At 39.0% G+C, this 21,978-nt stretch overlaps 1 protein-coding gene across 1 annotated transcript in view; it reads left to right on the top strand.

Moving 5' to 3' along the window:
* Positions 1–1,061: 1,061 nt before the first annotated feature.
* LOC129361437 (immunoglobulin superfamily member 3-like) overlaps positions 1,062–21,978 on the top strand; it is a 104,446-nt gene continuing 83,529 nt past the window's right edge. Inside the window, 1 exon segment of the mRNA XM_055032279.1 lies at positions 1,062–2,066. Within this exon segment, the coding sequence (XP_054888254.1) occupies positions 2,027–2,066 (40 nt within the window). The 5' untranslated portion in view covers positions 1,062–2,026.

The following is a 21,978-nucleotide window of genomic DNA, read 5'->3' as shown; positions in this document are numbered from 1 at the left end:
TTTTGAGATCTTGCTAATAATGCAGCAGAGTCACAAAAAGTCTTAGCAGCTCTGCTGATCATAAGTTTCCATGCACTCATCATAGACATGAATGTTACGTTACATGGCTCTTTTTGGGGAGTCGAACTGATAATTGAATGATGAAAACAAAACTTCGGTGCAGTTGTTTGAATTCAATTTGACCTTTCTGTTATCCCCACAGAGTGAAAATACTTTCATCTGGCTCAAGTATATAAAATAGTATTCAATGCATTTTAATTTTGAAAAGTTCATGTTTTTCACTGACTAAATTCACTAAGTGAAAAACAGTTTTAGTTTAATTATGACTTCAAGAAACTATTGTGTTAATTTTTTCCAAATTCAAATGAAAAATGTGCACATTTGAGTGAAAACATGATTTTTTTTGCAACTGTACAATCTATACATTATATACTTTTCTGTGATTCGGTACTTTAACTCACGAAAGAAAAAAAAATTGTTGGATGACTGTTACAACTGGTTCAAAGTCAAAACAAATATGGGAGACCATGCAGTGGTTAAGACGCAGAAAATGTATATTTTATTCACAAAAACTACAACAGATTGTAAAAGTCAGTGTCAGTGAAGTATATCTTTTTGGGGCTATGTGATAATAAAATCTAATGAGGTCCTCACTAGTTATAAATCATAACCTTTTCAAAGTTTTTGAAAAACATTCATATTAGTGAAATCTTTATGATATTTGTATGATATATGCCTGTACATAATCTTATTGTAGAATTCCATAATAGTTTTATTCTGTTATACTGCTTTAAATCATTCCTTTCTGATGGTACACTTGGAGCACTTGCGACTCAATTAGATGGTACTCGAACCAGTGACTTATTCAACCCTTAAACAGCGTGCTCCAGAATTGTAAATGAGAAATGCCTCTCGGACTTCTTCCATGCAGTGGCAGACCCCCCGCTGCCGGGGCGTGGTTTCTGCCAGTGGGTGGGAGCAAACGCCACGCTCGTAAGTTTTCAAACTGGCCAAAGTAAAAACAAGGAAATAACCTTGGAAGAGGGAAAAAAAAAAAAAAAAAAAACAGGATCGGAAGGACGTCTTCTGGGACAACAGGATGCAGCGATTTATTAGACATAACTGAACGAGTTTATTTGAACTGACGAGCATATTTTCTTGGAATCGTTGCCAGGAATTAGATGGATACATTAGGAGTCTGTGTCAGCTCGACTAGTTGGAGTGTTTTGAGTCCGTGTTACAATTTTATAAATCTGAAAGGTTACGGCAGAGCACAAAGCCGTGCATCTGCTTCATCAACAGCGCCCGCCCCATTGAGGCTTTCTGCGGAGCGATGGTGAGAGATTGATTATAGTCTCCGGGATTTACCGCGGAAAAAAAGCCGGAGGAAAGAGCTGCTCTCCGACCTGCGAAGAGGACTTATCCCAGACTCCATCGCACTCCCTGCATCCCGCAAGACGCTCTTACAGTCTTTTTTTATGTTTTGGATCAGGAATCCAAAATACGCACAAGTCACGCCGGACTTCTTTTTTATTTATAGCCTATATATTATTATTCTAAGGAAGCTGCAAGTGCGTGTGTAGGTGTGTGTGTAGGTGTGTGTGTGTGTGTGTGAGTGTGCGTATGAGGGGATCGCCTCCGCAGTCTCGGATGCGTAGTAAGCGGGAGAGTGGGTTGGGTCGCCTCGGAGCCAGGCACACGCACACGTCGTCAGCGATGAAAAGCGTATAGGTGAGAGTGAGGGCGAGGAGGATACGCGTCATCAGAAGCTTGTGTGTGTGTGTGTGTGTGTTGTTGGGAGGGAGAAAGTCGCACACAGGACTCGCCGGCTCTGGATTATAGACTCTGCCGTCCAGACAAACCCTCCCCTCGGCAGGTCCTTGTGGGATCCGTACATCTTTTCTTCATCTCTCTGATCCAGGATCAGCGATAGTGGCTACGCTGCCTCGACCGTTGCACACTCATCTAAAGAAGAAAAAAAAAAAGGGGGCCGATTTGGTGGTGATTCCGCGGACCAACACATACAATGGCAACCGGTGCGCTCCTGCTTGCCTGTGCACTGCTTGGTAAGTCCGATCGCTAAAGAAAAAAATAAATAAATAAAAAAAAAAAAAGAAGAAGAAGAAATGAGAGAAAGCTTTGATATTGTTTTCATTTTGTGATTGTTTTTGTATCCTTTTTACGACACCTGTATGAGACACGATAAAGGGTGACGGCAGTCATGATGAATCAGGTACCAACAGAGATCACATCTATGATCACCGCATTAATAACAGATGTCTCAGAACAGCTGTGTCTGTGTGTGAAGTAGGTTAATGTCATGTGGACTTTGGTCACACATTTAGCCGGTATATTCTTTGATCGCTCATTTTAAAGACCTGTCATTTAGAGAAAATACTGCTTTTTTTCTTCTTCTTCTAAGGTAGACACACAATTACATCATTGATACACCTGGATAAACGTCATGATCTGTTTGGTGAAATCTCTCTGTGGGTCTGACAAAATGTTTACAGGTGTAGAGCCTTGTGAAGGAAACTATATTTTATTGGGATTTTGAAAAAAAAAAAAAAAAAAAAAAAAAACTATCCCCTGTAAGCACAATCTTTATGCTGGAACATCATAGTGGCAGCATCTAGTCTTTCTTTACCAAAGACTTGAAAGCTGGTCATAGTTAGTTTGAGGATGAATGGGGCGAAATGCACAATCCTAAAGAAACTTGTTAGAGGCTGCAAGAGATTTCAGACTGGGACTGAGGCGACATGGGCAAGCAGCCATTGAAACATGGTAGTGGGAGAATCATGATAAGGTTATTAGAGGATTATTTTCTTCAGGGGGATGGTAAGATGGGAGTTGGTAAATACAGGATAGCCCTGGCTGAAAACCTCTTAGTCTTCAAAAGACTTAAGACAGTCAGAACATACAGTCAGAACCTCAAAGGACTAGTGGAGATGAAAGCAGTCCAGTCAAAGTCAAGTCCTAAATCTAATTTGAGATACTACTCAAAAGTTAAAAGGTGAGTTTGGCAGATCAGGTGTTCCCCGTCCAGTCCGACTTTGATTTTGCTATTTTGCAGATAAAATTGTAATGTGGTCTTTAGACGTGCAAAGCTAGTTGAGACATGCCCCAAAAGAATGGCGGCTGTTTTTGATGCGAAATGTAGTTTTGCAAAGTTGAGAGGCTGAATACAAATACAATTTACACTTCCAATTATTTTTTATAAAAAAATAAAAAATATAAAAACAATCAATACTTTAATTTAACTAAAACATTATGATCTTCTCTGTGGTGATCTATTGCATGAAATCCCCCCAAAAATTATGTTGAAGTTTGGGATTGTGAAGTCCAATCAATATTTTGCAAGGCATTGTATCCAGTTCCCATGTGTTCTGTTTCTAATTACCATTTTTCTGTAATTTATTGAATTTCATGGACAAATACAGGGTTGAAGCATGAGCATTCCGGTGACACACACCCAGAAGCAGTGACAGTCACATAGGCGTGACTCCCGACACACTCACACACTCACGGATGCACACACACAGCCTCCCTTCTTGCCGTACATCCTGTGTGTGAGCTGTCCCAAACAAACACCAGATGGCTTTTCTGTTCCTGGATGGGGTGGCCTGTCAGCGCTGCTGGGGGGGTGGACAGAGATTGGGGATGGGAGTGGAAGCTGGCCCTCTGGAGGCCCCCACTCAGCCAAGAGGATTACCAGTCTGTGCCTCGCCTCAAGTCTCCCTTTTAGCCTGTCAAGTCACTTTCACTGGGGTGGAGTGGAGAAGGGGGAGCGAGAGAAACTTGTTTTCTTTTGTTTAAATGTAAATATCTGTAGGTCCTAATAAAGATGCATCTCTCGTTCACATTAAACACTAAAGGACTGTGTCAGATGTTTAAAGTGAGGGTGTGTTAAAAGGTTATATGCAGTTTATGTCTCACCTGCAGTGGATAACTCACTTAGTGTTCTCATTTAGTGTGAATCCAGATTTGTTGGTCCCAAAGGCAGTAGGCTAACGACTACTCAGAGAGTGGCCAGGACCACAGCAGACCTCTCTTGTCTTAAAACAACTCCAGTCTCAAAAACGTCAAAGGGGTTTATCTGAACACTACTTTATGAACCTTTAAGCTGTCATCAACGGATTGAATGGCAGGAACACCATTCTTGGTAAACCGACCTCTGGTCATTTTGCCAACTTTGTTGTAACCTGCCTGGTTTTGGGTGTTTCCTGTCCAGCTTTTGTACCAAATTGAGTCGTAGAATATTTTCTAATAGACAATGCTTCAATTAGTACCCACAAAGTCCACATCTGCTTTGACAACCATTGATGTAAGAAATGTTCTATAGTCTACTCACAGCCTCCTGCCAGCAGAAAGTCACTTTGGTTTACACAGGGATCATGATCATGAAAATCAACTAGCCCAATACCCCAAATAAATTTATTTATAGTACTAAGTTTTTAGAGAATTATATACTTGTACACTTAATCAGAGAATTTGATCATTTCCATAATTACTCCTCTCCTGTAGAAAAGAAGCATTAATGCTACTTGCCTTATAGATTGTTGCTGGGTTTGAGACTGACTTGTGGGTCATAAAACACCAACCATGGGGTATTTAAATGATCTCCAGAAGTCAAAATGATTTCACTAATGATTGCTTATGGTATATTAAAATAGATGGAAAGAACTGGGATAAATAGCTTTAAAGTAGTTCCTGGGTTTGACTTATTGGCAAGATATGCATGTTCCAGCTAGAGATGATCAGGGACATTGTCTTGCTGAAGTCTGGCTATAGCACCTCTGCTTTTCCTCCTCTAAATATATAAGCAACTTTTTGCAATAAATTGCTATGTCATTTTTTTTTATTTTCCAAACACTGCATGCACACGATTCTAAGAGATATGTACCGAAGTCTTTATGTGTGTGATCAGCTGCCTGTTCTTCTGCCACCCGTCAGGCAGCCCAAATGTTTGCGCTTCAATTTTGTTTGTTCAAAATGAATAAAATAAAGGCTCCTGACGGCTGTGTTTGTCGAAAACAGTATCCATCATAGTTAGACCTGGAGGTGTCGCCTGCAATTTTTTGTTATTTTTCGCAGGTAAATCTTATTTTGCATTATTTGTGCTGCTGAGCTTGCAACCAGGTGCGAGCAAATGAGAGCGTGTGCGTGCGTTTCTGTTTGTTTGTGGCAGAGGGGCTTGTGGTATAAGGCACATAAAAAAGAGTCGCCTAAAGGAACGAATGGTTATTAGCTTTACAAACAGGATGTCTTCCCTTTCCCCCCACAGAGAGTGAGAGCGATGTCACGCTTTCTCTGTGCTGTAACTGTGTTTTTGTGTGAGAGTGGGGCTTGAAATGGGAAGCCAAACCCAAAGTCCCAGTTTATTTAACTAAATTGAAAGTTTAAGATGTGTGTGGCTGACTGCTTTAACTGTTGAAGGCATCAATGCTTTCCATTTACTTGGCTGACTCTAGGTTCTGGTAGAGCGCTGTTGGTTCTGAATATCAGCTGGTCTGAGAACAGCTTCACCTTCTACAGATTAACGATTTCGCTGATTATGTCTGACAACATGCACTTTTTTTCTGACTGGCACTGTAGCGGTGTGCCAGCCCACATATGTCCAGCTTCTTGGACAACATTTACTTACTGGTTTGGATTGAGTAGGTTGGTTGTGGATATATATAAGAGAATAAAAAATTTTTTCACACAGCTGGTGAAGGTGGTAATGTGCAAGAGAATCATAAGCACAGTATTTCTGTGCAGCAAAAAATCTTGCAGACAGCATCATATTTACATCTCAATTTTCAGGCAGTCAGGGAGATGGATTGTTTATAAAACATGGATATGGGGTCTGAAATTATTCAAGCCAGGATACATTTGAAGTGAAGTGCCTCTCCTGAACTTAGAGGGGGATGGAATAGCCTGTGAGCTATAGGTCTGTTTTATTTTGATCTTATCTTCATTAAGTACAGCTATTTGTTGACATGAATAAGGAGTATCTTATTTATGTCAATAAATAATCCAATGCCATGGCGGAAACCCAATGTATCTAGGATTGTAGATGTTGTGAAGATGACTTGCAGAAGTTCAAAGCGAGTATCACGAAATTAAAATAAAACAATAATGTTGCATATAAGTGTCTTTGAATGTGGGATTGTTTTTGGTACTAGACGGCCTGGTCTGAATTTTTCAGAAACTGCTTATCTATGAAGATTTTCCATCTTTCTGGTTTACACAACATGGCCAGAAAAATTGTCTCAGATGATTGTCACTTGTGTGGATAAATGTTATAAATGTCACCAGTCATAGAAGGATAGTCACAATGATTTGAGATATAGAAAAGCAACAGTACCTCATGTAACCCATTACAACCAGTGTATGTGGAATACCACCTCTGAACAGACCAACACTTGACTCATGTTAGGTATAGTAGTGATCCCGTACCAAACATGGCACCTAAGAGCTTGAAACAGAAGCCACAATTAACAGAAGCTCAACAAATTTAAACAACAATGGACTGGAAAAAAAAAGGTTTTCTGCTCTGGAGAGTTTCAAATTCAGGCTCTCCACATTCAAATAATGGGGTCAGAATTTGACCCCATTATTTCTCTGACCTGCCCAGCAATAACTGCAGCTTGGTAGTGGGAGCATGAAGATGTGTAACATATTTTCTTGACGTATTTGGAACACCTCTGTACCAATTGTCCATCCTTCAAACTCCACTGCTTACTTTAGTTTTTTTGCTGACTATACCCATCTCTTTATGACCACAGTGTCAGCAGGATAACGCACCATGTCACAAACCTGAAAGCACTTATTACTGGTTTCTTGAACATGATAATGAATTCACTGAACTTTCCGTTGTCACCAGATCTCATTCCAACAGAGCATCATTGAGACAAGATTGGAATGGGAGAATCACATCATGCATGTGCAGCTGAGAAATCTGCTGCAACTGCATAATGTTATGGAATGAGTATGGATGAAAAGAGGCAAAATCTGGTCCAAAGTGGAACTAGAAATGTCAACTTAAAAAAATGGCTGTTAGGATTAAGGCATAGTTGACACCACATTATGTAACATTTTTTTGATCCTTTTGTCTTTGCTTGCGTTTTCAAGTTTCTGTTCTTCACAAAACATCATCTAAGAAAATGTCGTCTCTCATAAGCTGTATTAGCACAAAGTTTTGATAATGTTACAATTATAAATTGTTTGTGGGTGCATGGGCTGAAAGAAACATAAAATAATCAAGATTGCTACAATATTGTTCAGATTCACTATATAAGCTCATGCTATGCTAGCCTGGTAGAAACCAGATGCTTGTTCTATGCCATTTGCTTCGTACACAGGGTCTGGGCTCTCAGCTGTTGAGAAACGATTGCTTACTGGAGACGTAGCTTTTCACCAGTTGCTGACATCTGCCAGTGAAGTACGCAATGTGCTATTTTGCTTTTTTGATGCTATGAAGCTCACTGAAAATTGCCTGCTTGTTTAAAGTAAATTCTTTTGACTTGGAAACGTGGTCTGAATGACTTTGTTCACGTCGTCTCCTGCCATTGCTAAAACTGCAATTCTGAAAGAACACAGAAAATCAATGTCATCCTTCACAACTTCCCATTCTGTTTGCTGATTGGCCCTGCAAAAAATCCAAGTCAAGGTGAGAAAGCCAGACTGTGCTAGAAGCGAGAGGAAGGCAAAGGCCAGGCTGCACACATCCTGAACACAATATGGAGAAACTGTATGCACAAATACTCATTTATAACATTTCGTCAGCTTGTGTCTTGCTACCCAATGCAGCAAGAAAGACACACTTTTAAACAATAGTATTGCTCAGTCAGATGAACGTTTTACATTTTAAGATTCACCCAAAAGTTCTCAGAAACTTCAACAAGACTTCCTGCATACCAAGATCACATTTAATTGTTTCACTTCTTCCACAAAACTGTTTGTTTCATGGTATCTACTGTCATGATTTCTGGCACCTGAGTAAAAGACCTTACAATAACCTTGGTTCCTGGAAAAGTGTTTCTGCAGTCAAAACACACCTATAGTGCTGGATCGTGTGCTAGCCAAGACAGTTGGGCAGATTAAGGCAAAATGTTGGCACATTCAGCTGCGCTGTGGCAGTGACTTGGGCTGTTTGGTAGGTGTTGCATTTGGTTGCAATGCTTTAGAGCAGCAAGGTTATTACTGGAGGGTATTTGATTCGTTATGCTGTTTCACCAAAAGTATATGTCTGATCCAATATTGGCAGAACTGGGATCAAGCTGCATTGTGTATATATAAGTAAAGCAATGTATCTCATAGAGAAACTGTTCTTAAATTATATTTCTCCTTCTAATACAACACCTCTGGGCACTATTACGAGGATTCTTTCTAAGCTGGATATACTGTAGAACATTCAATGTGGATTCAGTTTTATCAAACAAATGACATTTTCAAATAATACACAAGGACATGACATTGGAATTATCTATGTTTTAGTAGCAGGGATGACTAACCAAGTGAATCCTCAGTAAAATGTGAGTATTTTCCTCCTAAGCCTTCCCTATGGTTAGACAAACAACTTTCCATCCACGATAGAAAAACAAACTTTTGCATTGGAGACTGTACAGGTACTACTCTGATTGCCAGATTTTAAATAGTTTTAACTTTTAAGATGTGAATCACTGTGAGCTTTTGGTTGGCACATTTAAACACATTTAGACAGTTAGCTAAATTTATCCACATTAATGCTAACATGTCCTTGTCAGCAAGAAATTTTCTTGTTTATATTCTCTATGTCACAAGAACTAAAATGTAGAACTTTCAGACTGTCTTCATAGGACTTTCTCACTGCAGCACACCCACCTCATATTTCTTGGAGACCATGAGAAAATTCTGCCTGGAATAACAAGCTGCAAGAACTCCCAAACCAGAGCTGCAGGAAAAGAAGAATGTCTGCTGCCCTGAGATAGAGAGAACAATTTCTCTATTCTTGTGGAGTGTGTATTGGCTTTCATATTAGATCAGAGAGACCCAGCAGTCTGGCATATCTTTTCCACATATTTAACAACAAAAAAAGAAAAATCTGAATTGTGTATTTTGAAACAAAATTTGCCTCATGACTTTGGGTACTGTTTGAAAGCAAATTAGATTCAGACAAACTCCAGAAAAGCAATAGGATTCTTTCTTTTATTCAAAAACATTATGCATCTTTTTAGACTGAATTGATCAGGATGTGTGAGGGGCTTCTTTTGCTGTATTTAGTAGATGGTTTCAAGTCAGAGAAGTTGCTAAAACAGGAGCTTTATTACAAGGCTAGTGAGTGACTGTTATGATGGAAAGTTATGAGCAGTTCTAATGCCATCAAACTTTGAGCAAATCAGCAAGGTATAAATTGGCGCAATTAAAAAAATGGAGGTAGTTAAAAGCTAATTTTCAACTTAGGCTTAACATGCTGTTGTCTATTGCTCTGTTTGTGGGTACTCTTCCTAAACATTTTACTGTGTGGTAAGTTATGACACTCAAAGCCACTCAAGCATACATTTTTTTTTATGTCTCTCTCTGGCAAATGTCACAGATGTTTAAGAGGGCTTTTGTTTGAACAATAACATGTCTTCTTGTCAGAAAAACTCATTAAATTAGTACATTTCCTAATGTGAAGCAGGTTTATAATTAAAACTGAAAGTGAATAAAAACCAGTCGCATTTGGTTTAATTATCTGCTGCACAGAACTGGTACTGTGAGCGTTAGTTTTTGACAGAGAAAGACTGGATGGCAGGAGTTCTACGTTAAAAGAGATGGCATAAAAACAAGTTCTGACACGAACAGTTCTTTAAAAAAAAGAATTCAAACCCTGTGAACATTTCGCGTTTTGTCATGTTACAACCAGAATGTAATTTATATATAATGAACCAACCTAAAGTGGTGCATAATTGTGCATATTTCTACAGAATGACAACTTAAAGGTCTGACGGGCATCAGCCCCACTAAATCAATACTTTGCAGAACCACTTTAAGTGCAATTACAGTTGCTGGCTTTTGATGGAAAATCTGTCAGCTTTATAATTCCAAAGACTGAACTATTTTTTCAAAATTGCTCAGCTATATTCTCAAGTAAATTAGATTAAGTTCTTGCTTATCATTCTCTGTTTGAACATTACCATCCCCTTAGCATGTATTCCAGGTTTCTATATGGGAATTAGCAATTTAAGTTTTTTTTGCCACAGATTATAAGTTGAATGTTGGCCTAAATGTTCAAATATGATCTCTTTTGAGCATCTTCTAAATATTTCCTGTTTCCGTTTCCACTGCTTGTGGAAACTGAAAACAAGGCTTTTTTGCCCCATGGCTTTCGTTCAACATTGGCTTTCTTCTCTAATTGACGCCCTCCTTCCTCAGCTTGTCAGTTTAGTTGGATGACTAGGCCTGGGTCTTTGCCATGTTCTTTCCATTTTCAAACGGAATATGTACAGTATTTGAAAGTGGAAACAGTATAGCAGGTCGGTGCTCCAAAATATTTGAAAGTTGAGTTTTTGTTTTATGAGATAACCCTTCTACTTTACAAAGATTTCTTAGCACTTTATCCATTTCCTGCTGCTTTGTTCCTCTGTTTGTATGATGCCTTTTCACCACTAATGTTCTCTAACAAACATTAGTGGTGAGGACTTCATAGACCAGCTGTGTTTACTCTGAGATTAAATTACACATAGGTAAACTCTACTCTTATTTAGTAATAAGGTGACCCTTACGAAAAAAAATCCCATGAAAATCACATGGTTTCACATGTGATTCTCATCATGCACATGTGGAAAGTTGTGTGAAGCATATGTGTGGTTTTCATGTGGTACATATAATTTTCATGTGAAAGTCACATGTAATTTCATATGTGATTTTCATGTGATTTTTTTGTAAGGGGACTCATAAGGTTGTTTGTCACTCTTTTCAGATTGAAGAAAACTGAAAACTGAGACTAAACATAACATATAGTTTAGTCTCAGATTTTGTTCAGCCTTCTACTGGCCATTTGTTGGTAGTTGTTGAATTATTTAAACCTGCTTTTAAGGTTCAACATCCGAGGTGCCACTCCCTGATGCCACCCCCTGACGTTACTCTGTCCCAAATGAGAGGGACAGCTGGAGGCGTCCCACCCAAAAATTACACACATTTTTGTGTGTAATTGGCTGGACACTCTGGTCAAGCCAGTGTGTCCTCTTATTGGGTTGTCTTTCAAAACTCTTCCAAAGTGTTCCTTGTTTATTTGTTGTTGTTTTTTTTCAATTTTACTATGACAAGACACTCTGAAAGTGTGTTGTGACTTTCAGAGCTACAAGAACAAAATATCTCATTTGCATGAGATATTGCAGTCTAGACAATATCAGAACATAATAAGTCAGCGTCTAGGTGTTTGCGTCTGTTCTATGTCCTGTGCATGGCTCGGGAAATCTTTGGCGCGTGTTCGCTGAGATTTGCTTGATGTTGTCATGAGAATTCAAGGCAGTCCTTCTGGCTGTCAGGAAAATCATGGCCTCCTGTAGCTTGCTCTCTGATTATTGCTGTGTGTGCTTTCCTTGTTATTTTTCTGTCTTCTATATGTCGTAGTTGCACACATGCTGGTTTGCAAAGTGAACACCAGCGCCACGTCTTTGTATACCCTCATGACAACATCCCCTTTGTGCTATTGTTTTTTTTATCGTATCATAACACTGTTGACTCAAGTGACAAAGGACGAAACAATAGGAAAGTAGAAACAAGGCTGTCAGCTCATAAAAAAAGTTTTTAATAAACAGCTGTTAGAGTTGGTACATATGAAAAGCACGACTCTCCTTGTCAATATCTATCCATGCCGATCATGTACACATCGGTAGGACTTTATAAGTTGGGTTTGATTGCAGTAATGGGGGTTTCTTTTTGCTTCAGGTGCACCTGAAGCACACACTAGTTAGTGTCAAATAGCCACAGGGCGAGTAACTGGCCTGTACTACAGGCTTCACAGTCTGTTACCGAAACTCACACCGAGTTACTAGTTTTACTGCTACAGTGAATTCTCCAATCCAGATCCAACGTCTCACTGCCTCCTTTTCAGGCTAAAAGCCCAATAACCTGTTGTTCCACTGTCGCTTCAGAAGAGATGAAGCCATTTGTTCTTCTTTAGTTGGAACTGATTGAATGAAGTTAGCTATGAGTAATCATGGCGTCTTCTCAAGCATACAGTGTCTGCTTTTTAAATGATGATCCTCCCCTGTGACCCAGATTTGAAATGTGGTCTCTCTCTCTCTCTCTCCCCTCAAATAGAGAAGATGATTGACTGACGAGAAACAAAAGGCTGGTTTTAACCATGAGGCCTCCACTGTTTTTCCTTTAGGAACATATATTCCCAGAACCTTGTATTTTACCTTGGTTGTTTCTTGTGTGTGGCTTTATTGAGTGTCCGTAATAAAGCCACAAACTTAAATTGCAAAGATTTGGACCTAATTGTTCTGACATTTTGTCGTGACTTTTACACTTTATAGCTGTCATGAAATGACTACAATCTTCAAGGAAACTTGCTACAAATACACTTTAAAGGGTTTTTGCTGTGGTAAACTTATTGTCTCACTTGAAATTAGACAACAAGAGAAGCTGGTACTACAGCCTCATGATTTACAGTCATAACTTGTACATGTTTGACACGTTTACACTGTGAAACAGAATTGAAATCACCTCTAAAGACCTGTATGTGCTTCACAGGGACAGATAAATGTGTTGTCACTTTCAGAGCTACAAGAACAAAATGACAGCATTGTATTCTGGAAGTTCTAAAGGTCTAAAGGTAGACCATTTTCCTGTGTAGTATAACACAACTATTGCGTGACTGGACATGTGGGTGTTACAAACAAAACTTTCCAATAGGAACTTACAAGGACTTTCCAAATGTTCCACATTTGAGTTCTTGTGAAGAGTGATATTTACTGCTCCATGAAGAACTTTATATTCTTGGGAAATCAAATGAAGGAACAAATTTCTCACTCTCTCACTTTTTTTTTTTTTTTTTTTATTTATTTATTTATTTGCTGTGTTTGTCTTGAGTTGGCATAATAAGGTTATTACACTTACATCACACCTGTGAAAAAAAGGTGGCTGCTTAATTTAGTATGTGTGGATAAACATATCAAGTCAACAGGGAATGATCCCCTCATTTGGTTCATGCGGATACTATGAACATTATTTCACAATTAATCATCATATTTGTGGGGTGAGGTAAAATATTCAAAAGTCCCTTCCTTCATGAACTCCTGCCCAAGAGCTGATTGTAAATAAAAAGAACCACCTTTGCTTGAGGGGTGTTTTATTCTGATGGATGAAGTAGAAATACAGGCTGGCCTAAGTTTTGGAGGCGACATCCTGCCTGCTGCAGTTTAGTAGGAAGCTACTGCTGGACACAGAACAGGGGCAACTTCTGCTTTGTATCTCATTTGAATCTACTCCCTGACGTCTGTTTAACCGTCTGGTCTTTACACTTCTCCACAGATTCACAGATCTCGTCGCTGAGCCGGCTCATCTCTTCAGATTATATCTCGCGTGTTTCTGATAACAAACCCCAAAACAGCCTTCTAGCTATTAGTGAACTGGTTTGTTCTTTTTGGGCTGATTTTCATGGTTCTCTGCCTTGTGCACGTTAAAGGCACTCCAGCTGCCTCCTCTGCAGTGAATAACCCCTGACCTCCCTCCCCCACTGTTTTTTGAAACAATGCAGGGCCCATCCCACCCATTCTTCAAAGAGCACTAATTAGAAACTGATAGTAAGTGGGATGCAAACTAGATGGTTTATCCACCTTAAACGGGAGCTTTTGTTTTTAATCGTCATGTTTGTCTCCAACCTTCTCAAGATTTAAAGACTAAAACAAAGCCCCTCTCTTCTCCCTTGAGAATTTGTCTGCTCCTCCTCCTCTTTTTTTTTCCTACCTTTATGTGGTGGGAGCCGTGATGGTGGCTGGCTGGAGAGAGGACTCCGCTTCACTCCTCCACACCAACACACAAACACAGAGCTCTGTGAGCTACCGTCCCTGCATGCAGCTACACTCTCTGCTCCCTGCTTGATCCTACACCCAAGCAGATCCCACGCTGGTGGGATGCACACCAAACGCCGTAACTATGGCTACGGCTCCCAGCACACACACTGCCGATCCAGGAGCGGTGACAAACGCTCAGCCTGGCGTTTCCCATTCAGACTGTGCACCTAACTTTCTGTCAATTACAAAAATCTCTTGGCTCTCTTTGTGTTTTCCAAAACTATCCCTTTTTCTGCTTCACTCCTCCAACCTATAAAGGTGGATGCATCTGTATGTGCATCCTTATTTTGCATTCATGAATGCGTGTTTTCACCCAGCTAATGCCTTTGACAGCCGGGGAGGCAATTGACAGACAAAGGCAGAAAAAGTCTGTTTGAAGTAGACTAATTAATACTTAATTACTTTTGTCTTCCAATATGAAGCTTTATGTACAAACGCCATGGCTGAAAGCGGGTTGCCAATCATGCAAAAACTAGCAACTGTACATTAAGTAGATACAGCTGTCTGACATAATTGCACACAAGTCTGAGATGGATAATGACTAAACATAGCAGCATCTCAGCTTGGTCTTGCTTGGCTTTATTAGAATAATTTATTCACATGGATTAATTTTGGTGTTGTGATGTGGTTAATTCTTTGGCTTAAAACTTTTGTTTAGCATAGATTTGGAACTGTGTGAGTATTCAAGCAGACCAAATAGGGGGAAGTGTTCGAGGTCAGGATGATTATTGGGGGAAGGGATGGTTGGAGGTTAGTAGGGTAGCAGGTGTCCACAAAGAGTTAATGCACTGAGTGCTGGGAGTATAACCAGAGGCTGTTAATGTACATGAAGAGTGTGTGTGCCTGTGTGTATCAGTGTGTGTGTGTGTGTGTGTAAAAGGGCTGATATGAATGGATCAGCCCTTCAGAAAACCAAAACTGGTGTTGCCAGCCTACCTATTAGTGAGTCATTACAACTGTTTTATCTTACCAGGTCTAACAGTAGATATAACTAATCTCTGGTTAGTATTTGACGCTAACAAATGATAACATTGAGAAAAAGCATTGTGATATTAAAGCATTTACATTTAAATTTTAAAAAGGATGGTAAGTGCTTCCACTTAAAAATATATATATATGTACAGCTTGATTTTATTTAATTGAGTTAAACAAAAGTAGAAAATAATTCCTTGCTAAAGTTAGTATTTTTAAGAAAACCTGTTTATTTAATTAAACTGATATTAGACAGGTAATTAAATGAAGTTTGTTCTGAAGTAGCCCGACAGTCCTGCTGGGTGTAGCTTACCAACTGTAAAATGTTGCCTTGACAGGCATATGTCACCATTTTACAACTTTTTCTTTTCAACCGTGTCCAGGTGCTCTCTGAATGCAGTAGCTTAGAGACGCAACAAAAGAGCACCCCACGGAGGGATTCAAAAGCGCTCTGCAGTGAGCCCAGTCTGTATGCAATTTACTACCATGGCCAATGACTGCTTGTGACAAAAGCTGTAGTTTAAAACGCAAAAATTCTGATAGTAATTAAATAACATTGTTTGTTCTATGTCTCTTTCTTCCACTGTTAAGCTATCGCTCATGGACGTCAACCCTACCATTTTTTCCATATGCCAGAATACATACTGGAATCAGTATGGGTTTTACTCGTGGGGGTTTAACAGCCCTACAGCAGTGTAGCTGTCAAAATGGCACTCATCCGACACAGTCAGTCAGACCTCTCCAACTTTTTAAGGCTGTCCACAGTTTCATCACAGCAAGATGTTGTTCAGCCATAAAAAGTCACTTCACGCTTATGCTGCACACACAGTGGTTCTGAGGAAACTCAGACGACCAAATCAGGATGGGTAGTCAAATGTTTCCCACAGGTGTCTCAGCCTAATTTGGCTCAGATAGAGAGAAACATTGCTACATTTTCGGACCTGATCAAATGTATGCTAATAACTAACACCCAGAGTTGCCTGGATGTTCATGCATCAATATCATAATCCTAAGGCAAGACGATTTTCCCATGAAGAATCAGCCGTCCAAATAGAAAAAAATGTTTTCTGTTTGACAAACAGTGGTAAGAAAGACTGCGATTCATTGATGTTTACTTTCAAATATATTTTCATTTTTCACAACTGAAAACATTTCCAAACACCCACATTTGCCTTGATACATAAATGCAATTTTTGAACCAGTTGAAGAATTTGCTTGACCTTACTACCAGAAGTTGACCCTTGGCTCCTGACATAACTGATATTAACAAATCCATGTTGCATCAAGAGTCCTTCGGTTCATCACATCCTGTATTAAATGTACAACTCTCTTATGTTCTTGAGTACCAAGCTCCCAGAAAGCCTGTCTATTTTATCTAAGATTCACATTCATTGAATAAATTTCTGTTAGCGTCAGAGAGGTGCTCTTCTTAACTAGCAAGCTGCTGCTTCTCATAACCACTCACTCTTTTTTTAAATTATTCATTGACAATATGGTTAGTAAGGAGCTGACTTGACACATACTTTTTAGACTTTAATGAAATTTATATGACGAGATGTTTCTCTCGCTGTGCCACATTTGACTGTGGTGCAGCAGACGAGTTTCAGCTCTGCCCAGACTCTCCCTGTTGACTTTTGCTGCAGTGCTCCAAAGCTAAATGGCCCAGCCGTGCACAGTATTTCCAACTGCGTTCCAGAGTAAGCTTGCATACTTTGTAATATTTCCATGTTGAAGGGCAGATTAATAAAGCAACATGTGGCATTTGATAAATGGTTGCTTTGCAGGATGAGCAAGAGGAAAACTAATGAATGTTGATAGAGATTGTGCTCAGGATGTTATTTGAATGGATCAGAGGAATCATTGCGTGCTTATTAAATCTGATTCCAAAGGCTGCTGTTTTTCTGTGGTCAAACAGGAAGGCAAAACAGCTGAGGGTGTGGGAGGGAGGATAAAGAGACAACTGTTGAACAGAGGAGGATAGATGTGATCTGGCCTAAGCAATTAACACAATAGAAAAATGATAAAAAGCATAAGAATAAAAGTGGAGTGAATATGAATTGTCCCAAACTGGAAATAAAAAGGCATTATGGTAAGTGGCCTTTTATGGCAATAACTACTAATGGATAGTGTTTAGTAAAACCAAAACACATTCATATAACTTAGCACTGAAAACTCCCCCTTGCTTCCGTCCTGGGTGCACCAGCTGTTATGAGCAACAGTACAGGTGGGGTCATGACTGCTGTGACCCAGGGGAGCCATAAATCAGAACTTGTTAGCATAGTGAGAACAGAAGAGAGTATGACAGAGGTAGAAGTCACAGCGGGAGTTCAATTTCAGGCTAACTTTTGAGGCCTGGATTTGACTGACAGAATGTAAGCAATTGGCATAGACTGTTTGCAGTGATACTCTGCTTAGCAGAGAAATGTGCCTCCTGGTTTTTAATAATTTAAGGTCTTTAGATATCTCTCTGTCCATGGGCTTGAGCTGCATGGACATCACCAAGAGGTATGCCTCACAGTCACACTGATTTTCAGATATACAGTACTAAACTTCAGTCTAACAGAGAACTTTAATGGAATAGAAAAAAGGGATTTTTCACTAGGATATAACTGCAGCTTTGAATACTTATGATTCCATCGGAATAACATCTTAAAGTGGAGAAAAAAGTTAATCTGTCCACTTGATATTTTCTAAAAGTTGGACATCATCGGTTTTTCTCTACTCATGATTTCACTAGTAATGTATTCTTGGAGTCTTCCTTTGAGTTGAACTTATAATTTTACTCTCAATGCGCATAATTGGCACAGTCTCAAAAATCTAAGATGCACACAGACATTTGTAGAAAACTGCAGTGACACTAGGAAGTGGGTAAAAATAAATTATAGTGAATTTTATGTCTTTTAGCCTTTACAATAAGTCGACTGGAAGCCATGAAGTGGGCTTTCAAAAAACAGCTCTAGTTCATCTGTGTATTACATAAAGCTTTTAACCCTCTCAGGCTCAAATTACTTGCAAAGACTAGCAAAGTAGCATTTAGTTTTTGCAAATCTGCAACATCTGCCTTGAGATGGTTAAGAGACATATCTGTTAAACATGGGAGCAGCAAAGGTGGAGCTAGTTTTTGTAATGAGAAGGTCTGTAGCACCAGCTAATACCGAAGAAAGTCTGCTTTTAACAGTGAAAAAACACAGGTGACAGTGGTTAAGGGTCACCACAAATGTAAGAAAAAAACATTTAGATATTGGAAAAAACCTGCGATTGGTTCCTACACTGATTCAACTTTTTGGACCCTTCATTATTATTATTTATTATTTTTAGATACAAAAATTGAGCTAGTTGTCCTGGCATGTCAACCATGCATCAATTATTTCCCACCAGGGACATGTTTTGTGTCTGCTTTGACAAGTGATCTAAAGAAAATGAGATTCTCACACTGTTTTGTGAGAAATGTTGTACACTAGCTGGGGGTCACTCAGAGTTATTTTGATTAGGGATCCTAATCAGTCACATTTTATAAACCAACTGGTTGAAGAGGAAATGAGAACCTAGTCAATTTGAATAAATGTTATACAAAGTTTTTCAAAGCACTATACAACTAAGTGAAATTATGGTTTTATTTGATCCTTTGTATGAGGATTAATGTCCATAACTAAAAGGGGGGCAAAAAAAATTGAAAAACTGCTTTATGTGAACACAATGGAAGTAGGAAGTGGTAAAATGAGGGCACCAATTAAGGATGGAAGGCGTTTATCCACATCCTCTTGTGATTCATATAAATGAAATGTTGCAATTCTTGCTCCCTTCTCTGTGCTCTTAATGCACATCTTAGGGGAGGTCCTCAGTGTGAAAGCTTACAGTTATCTGAGGCGAGGGAACAAGGTCAGATAAGGTAAACAATGTCTGAAATAAAAGTTAGTTTGGCAAAATATTCTCCAGCAGTGAGCAACACAGGAAAAGAAAAGATAAACTGAACTTAACATGGAGGTTATGTTTGACATGTGGAGGAGTTTAAAAATCTAACATTGCTCCACTAACGCATCTTAGGCTTGGACCTTTAGTTGGACATTCTGCAGACTACTGTGAGCTTTCGAGGCCTTGTCGAAGGTTTTCTAATACCTTTACAGATGACAGCAAATGCAGAATAATGGGAAACCAGGCAGAAGTTTGCACAGCGTCACAACTCATACATTAGAACTAAAGAGCAGCTTCTCTTCTGATACTGCACCGCTCCTGAACTTGTCTCCACAAACAGCACACCAGACTTTGTCTTTATTCTTACATGGTATTGATGTATTCTTATATTTATTTCTGAGTGAAAAGGACTGGAGTATGCAGAAATTCAAATTGAGGACAGATTTTGGGTATTCAAATTGATCTCGTGTAGGATCTGTCTGACCGATATAGGATCACGTATGACAATTATTGCAGAGACAATTTTGTAGCATTTTTAATAGTTTGAGAAACAGGGATTTTTGTGTGCCAGACCTGTTGATTATGTGTGAGTGCAATATGTGAAGTTAAAGTGAAGACCCTTTTGAAGTGCAAAGTATAAGGAGAGGTAAAATCAAGCATATCTGTCTGAAATACATTCAAGGAGTATTAACTTTTCTCATGAAGTACTAAATCAATATTTTCTCCCTGAAGTCACTGGCTAGAAAAGATAAAGCTATTAGGCCCCAAAGATGGATATTTGTGTCCATATAAGGAGTCCTTCTGCACCAGATCTTTGTGTCAAATCAGAGATAAAGATGAGAGGTAGAAAGTATGCATGGCAGGCGCATTTAGAGTTTGCTTTCAGGTTTCTATTTTTTTTATATTCCAGCAGCTAGTCAGACTGGTATTTAATAATCAGAGTCCATGCTGTTTAAAATAGTTAATTATACTTGAGAATGAATTCTGAAGTCTTGCAGAGCAGAATGTTTCACACACACAAAAATGAATCAAAAACTCAGACAGAGAAGATATGCATTGCATTGAATTTTCTTTTCTTGTAATATTCTGTGTTGGTAACATTTTGATGACATTTTTTACTCTCTTGTTGAATTCTAGCACAGTTTTCTAACTACTAAGAACAGTGCACTTTAGGTATTCCTTTGTAAAAGGAATTATTAATGCACATAACTAAAAAAATAAGCCATATTCTTAAGAAAGACAAAAAATGGACATGATGGGTGGCAGGTTGGAGCACTGTTGTGTTGAGGTGATGAAGAGCGAGTGTCAAAAAAGATGATAAGTCAAATTTATTTTAGACTGTTTAGAGCATTTTTTATAATACCTGAAGGTGACATAGTTATTTGATTATAGAAATGTTAATAATACCCACTCCCAAAAGTTGTTTTTGGCTCAAATAACTATTGGAAAGATATTTTCTTATAAAATGGCCTAAATGATGATGCTCCAGGCAGGTAATACATAATTAGCCAGTATACATGACCATTTGCTGCAAAACTGCAGAAAGATAAAGAAAACAAAGGTCTGATTTTTGAAAAGAATGCTTCTGGTATTTACAACAAAAAACCTGTTAATTTCCCTCTATCTTGATATAAACAGAAAGTACATTAAAGCAGTCAAACATGTAGTGATTCATCTCATGCCTTCTGATGTTTTTGGCTTTCGAAAGCTTTGAAAAGTACAACGATGAATCATTCTGCTGGCAAAAAAACCCCAACAACAACAACAAAAAAACAAAAAATTGAAAATCCTCTTCATTGTTGCCGAAACATCCAATATTTATATGACAGACACGTGACCAGCCTTAGCTGTGTATGCTGCATTGATATGAAGACACAGTATTCTGACATACACATACTGTTGTACTTGCTGCCTGTACTTCTTGTGCTCAGTTGTTTTTGCTCCGATTAGTGCTGTGTGGGTGTAATGGGCAGTTGTTCTAAGTGTTTGTCAGCTGTTGAAGTGACCAGACGGCCTGTCTTACCGGCCGCTAATGGAAGTCAACTCTTAAGTCTCCCTTTGTACCAACTCTTCTTCAAGTTGCACTCACTGTCACACCTGTTTTTCAACTGACAGAGCTTTCAGTGACAAGTGTTTTCTGTTGGCTGCTAATATTTCAGTTTTTTTTCTCTCTCTCTCCTAAGAAAGATATTTGTCTGCAAAACGTGGATTTAAAAGATTCTATTTAATAAATTAGTCAGGCAGTAAGGGATTTGTTGAGGAGTCTGACGCCGGGAGCAGGGTCAGGGGTTGTTAATAACATGCCTGTTACAATGATTTTTACATTCTGACGCAGATGGTGATTATCACTGCAGGAAGGACAAGGGCTGGAAAAGGAGAGAGGGAGCGAGAGAGAGAAGGAGGATGCTGCCTGAATTGTAATGTTTGACGCTGTCCAGAGCCACTAAAGAGCCAAAACACTGTGAAAGAGAAATGCTGGGGATTCTCATCAAACCATTAGGATGACATGATTTCTCAGAGTTATCTACTGACTCATTTCTTCCTCAAAGACAATATGGGCATTCTCAGCCTCCAAGATCTCATTTCCTGTCACTTATATGTTGGCACAAGTACAAAATCACTTGTCATGTCGATAAGAAAGTACTTGAAAATGTGTCTCATATGACCTTAGTCAATCATTGAATGTTAACGTTCCCATTTTTTATGTCTCATCTTTTTTGGACGTTTTTTCCTTCTCTTTCTGGTAATGATGGTAATGGGGTCAAATGCTTTTGGTGGCCTGAGGGCAGAAAGATCAAGGGGTGGTACAAGAGAATTTTGAACCAGTCCTGGAGGAGTGGGGGTGGGTATACTCTGATGTGCCGTTTATTTCTCTCTGATACACATATGTGCAGAGTGTAAGTGAGTGTCACACTCATATATTCACTTAACTCAGTGCTTTTTAGGAGTGGTTGGGACCCTGGAGGTAACTATCGGCCTCCTGCTGTTTTCGCTTTTTTTCCCCCAACCAAGCAATTTCTTTCTCTGCTCTTTTCGTTGTTTCCTTGAGTTTTAGGAATCTTCA

This window comes from Poeciliopsis prolifica, unplaced genomic scaffold (genome assembly GCF_027474105.1).
Source record: "Poeciliopsis prolifica strain line A6 unplaced genomic scaffold, Auburn_PproV2 SCAFFOLD007, whole genome shotgun sequence".
NCBI classification, from domain to species: domain Eukaryota; kingdom Metazoa; phylum Chordata; class Actinopteri; order Cyprinodontiformes; family Poeciliidae; genus Poeciliopsis; species Poeciliopsis prolifica.
Note: the sequence above shows the minus strand (reverse complement) of the source record. Positions and strands in the feature narration are given on the sequence as shown.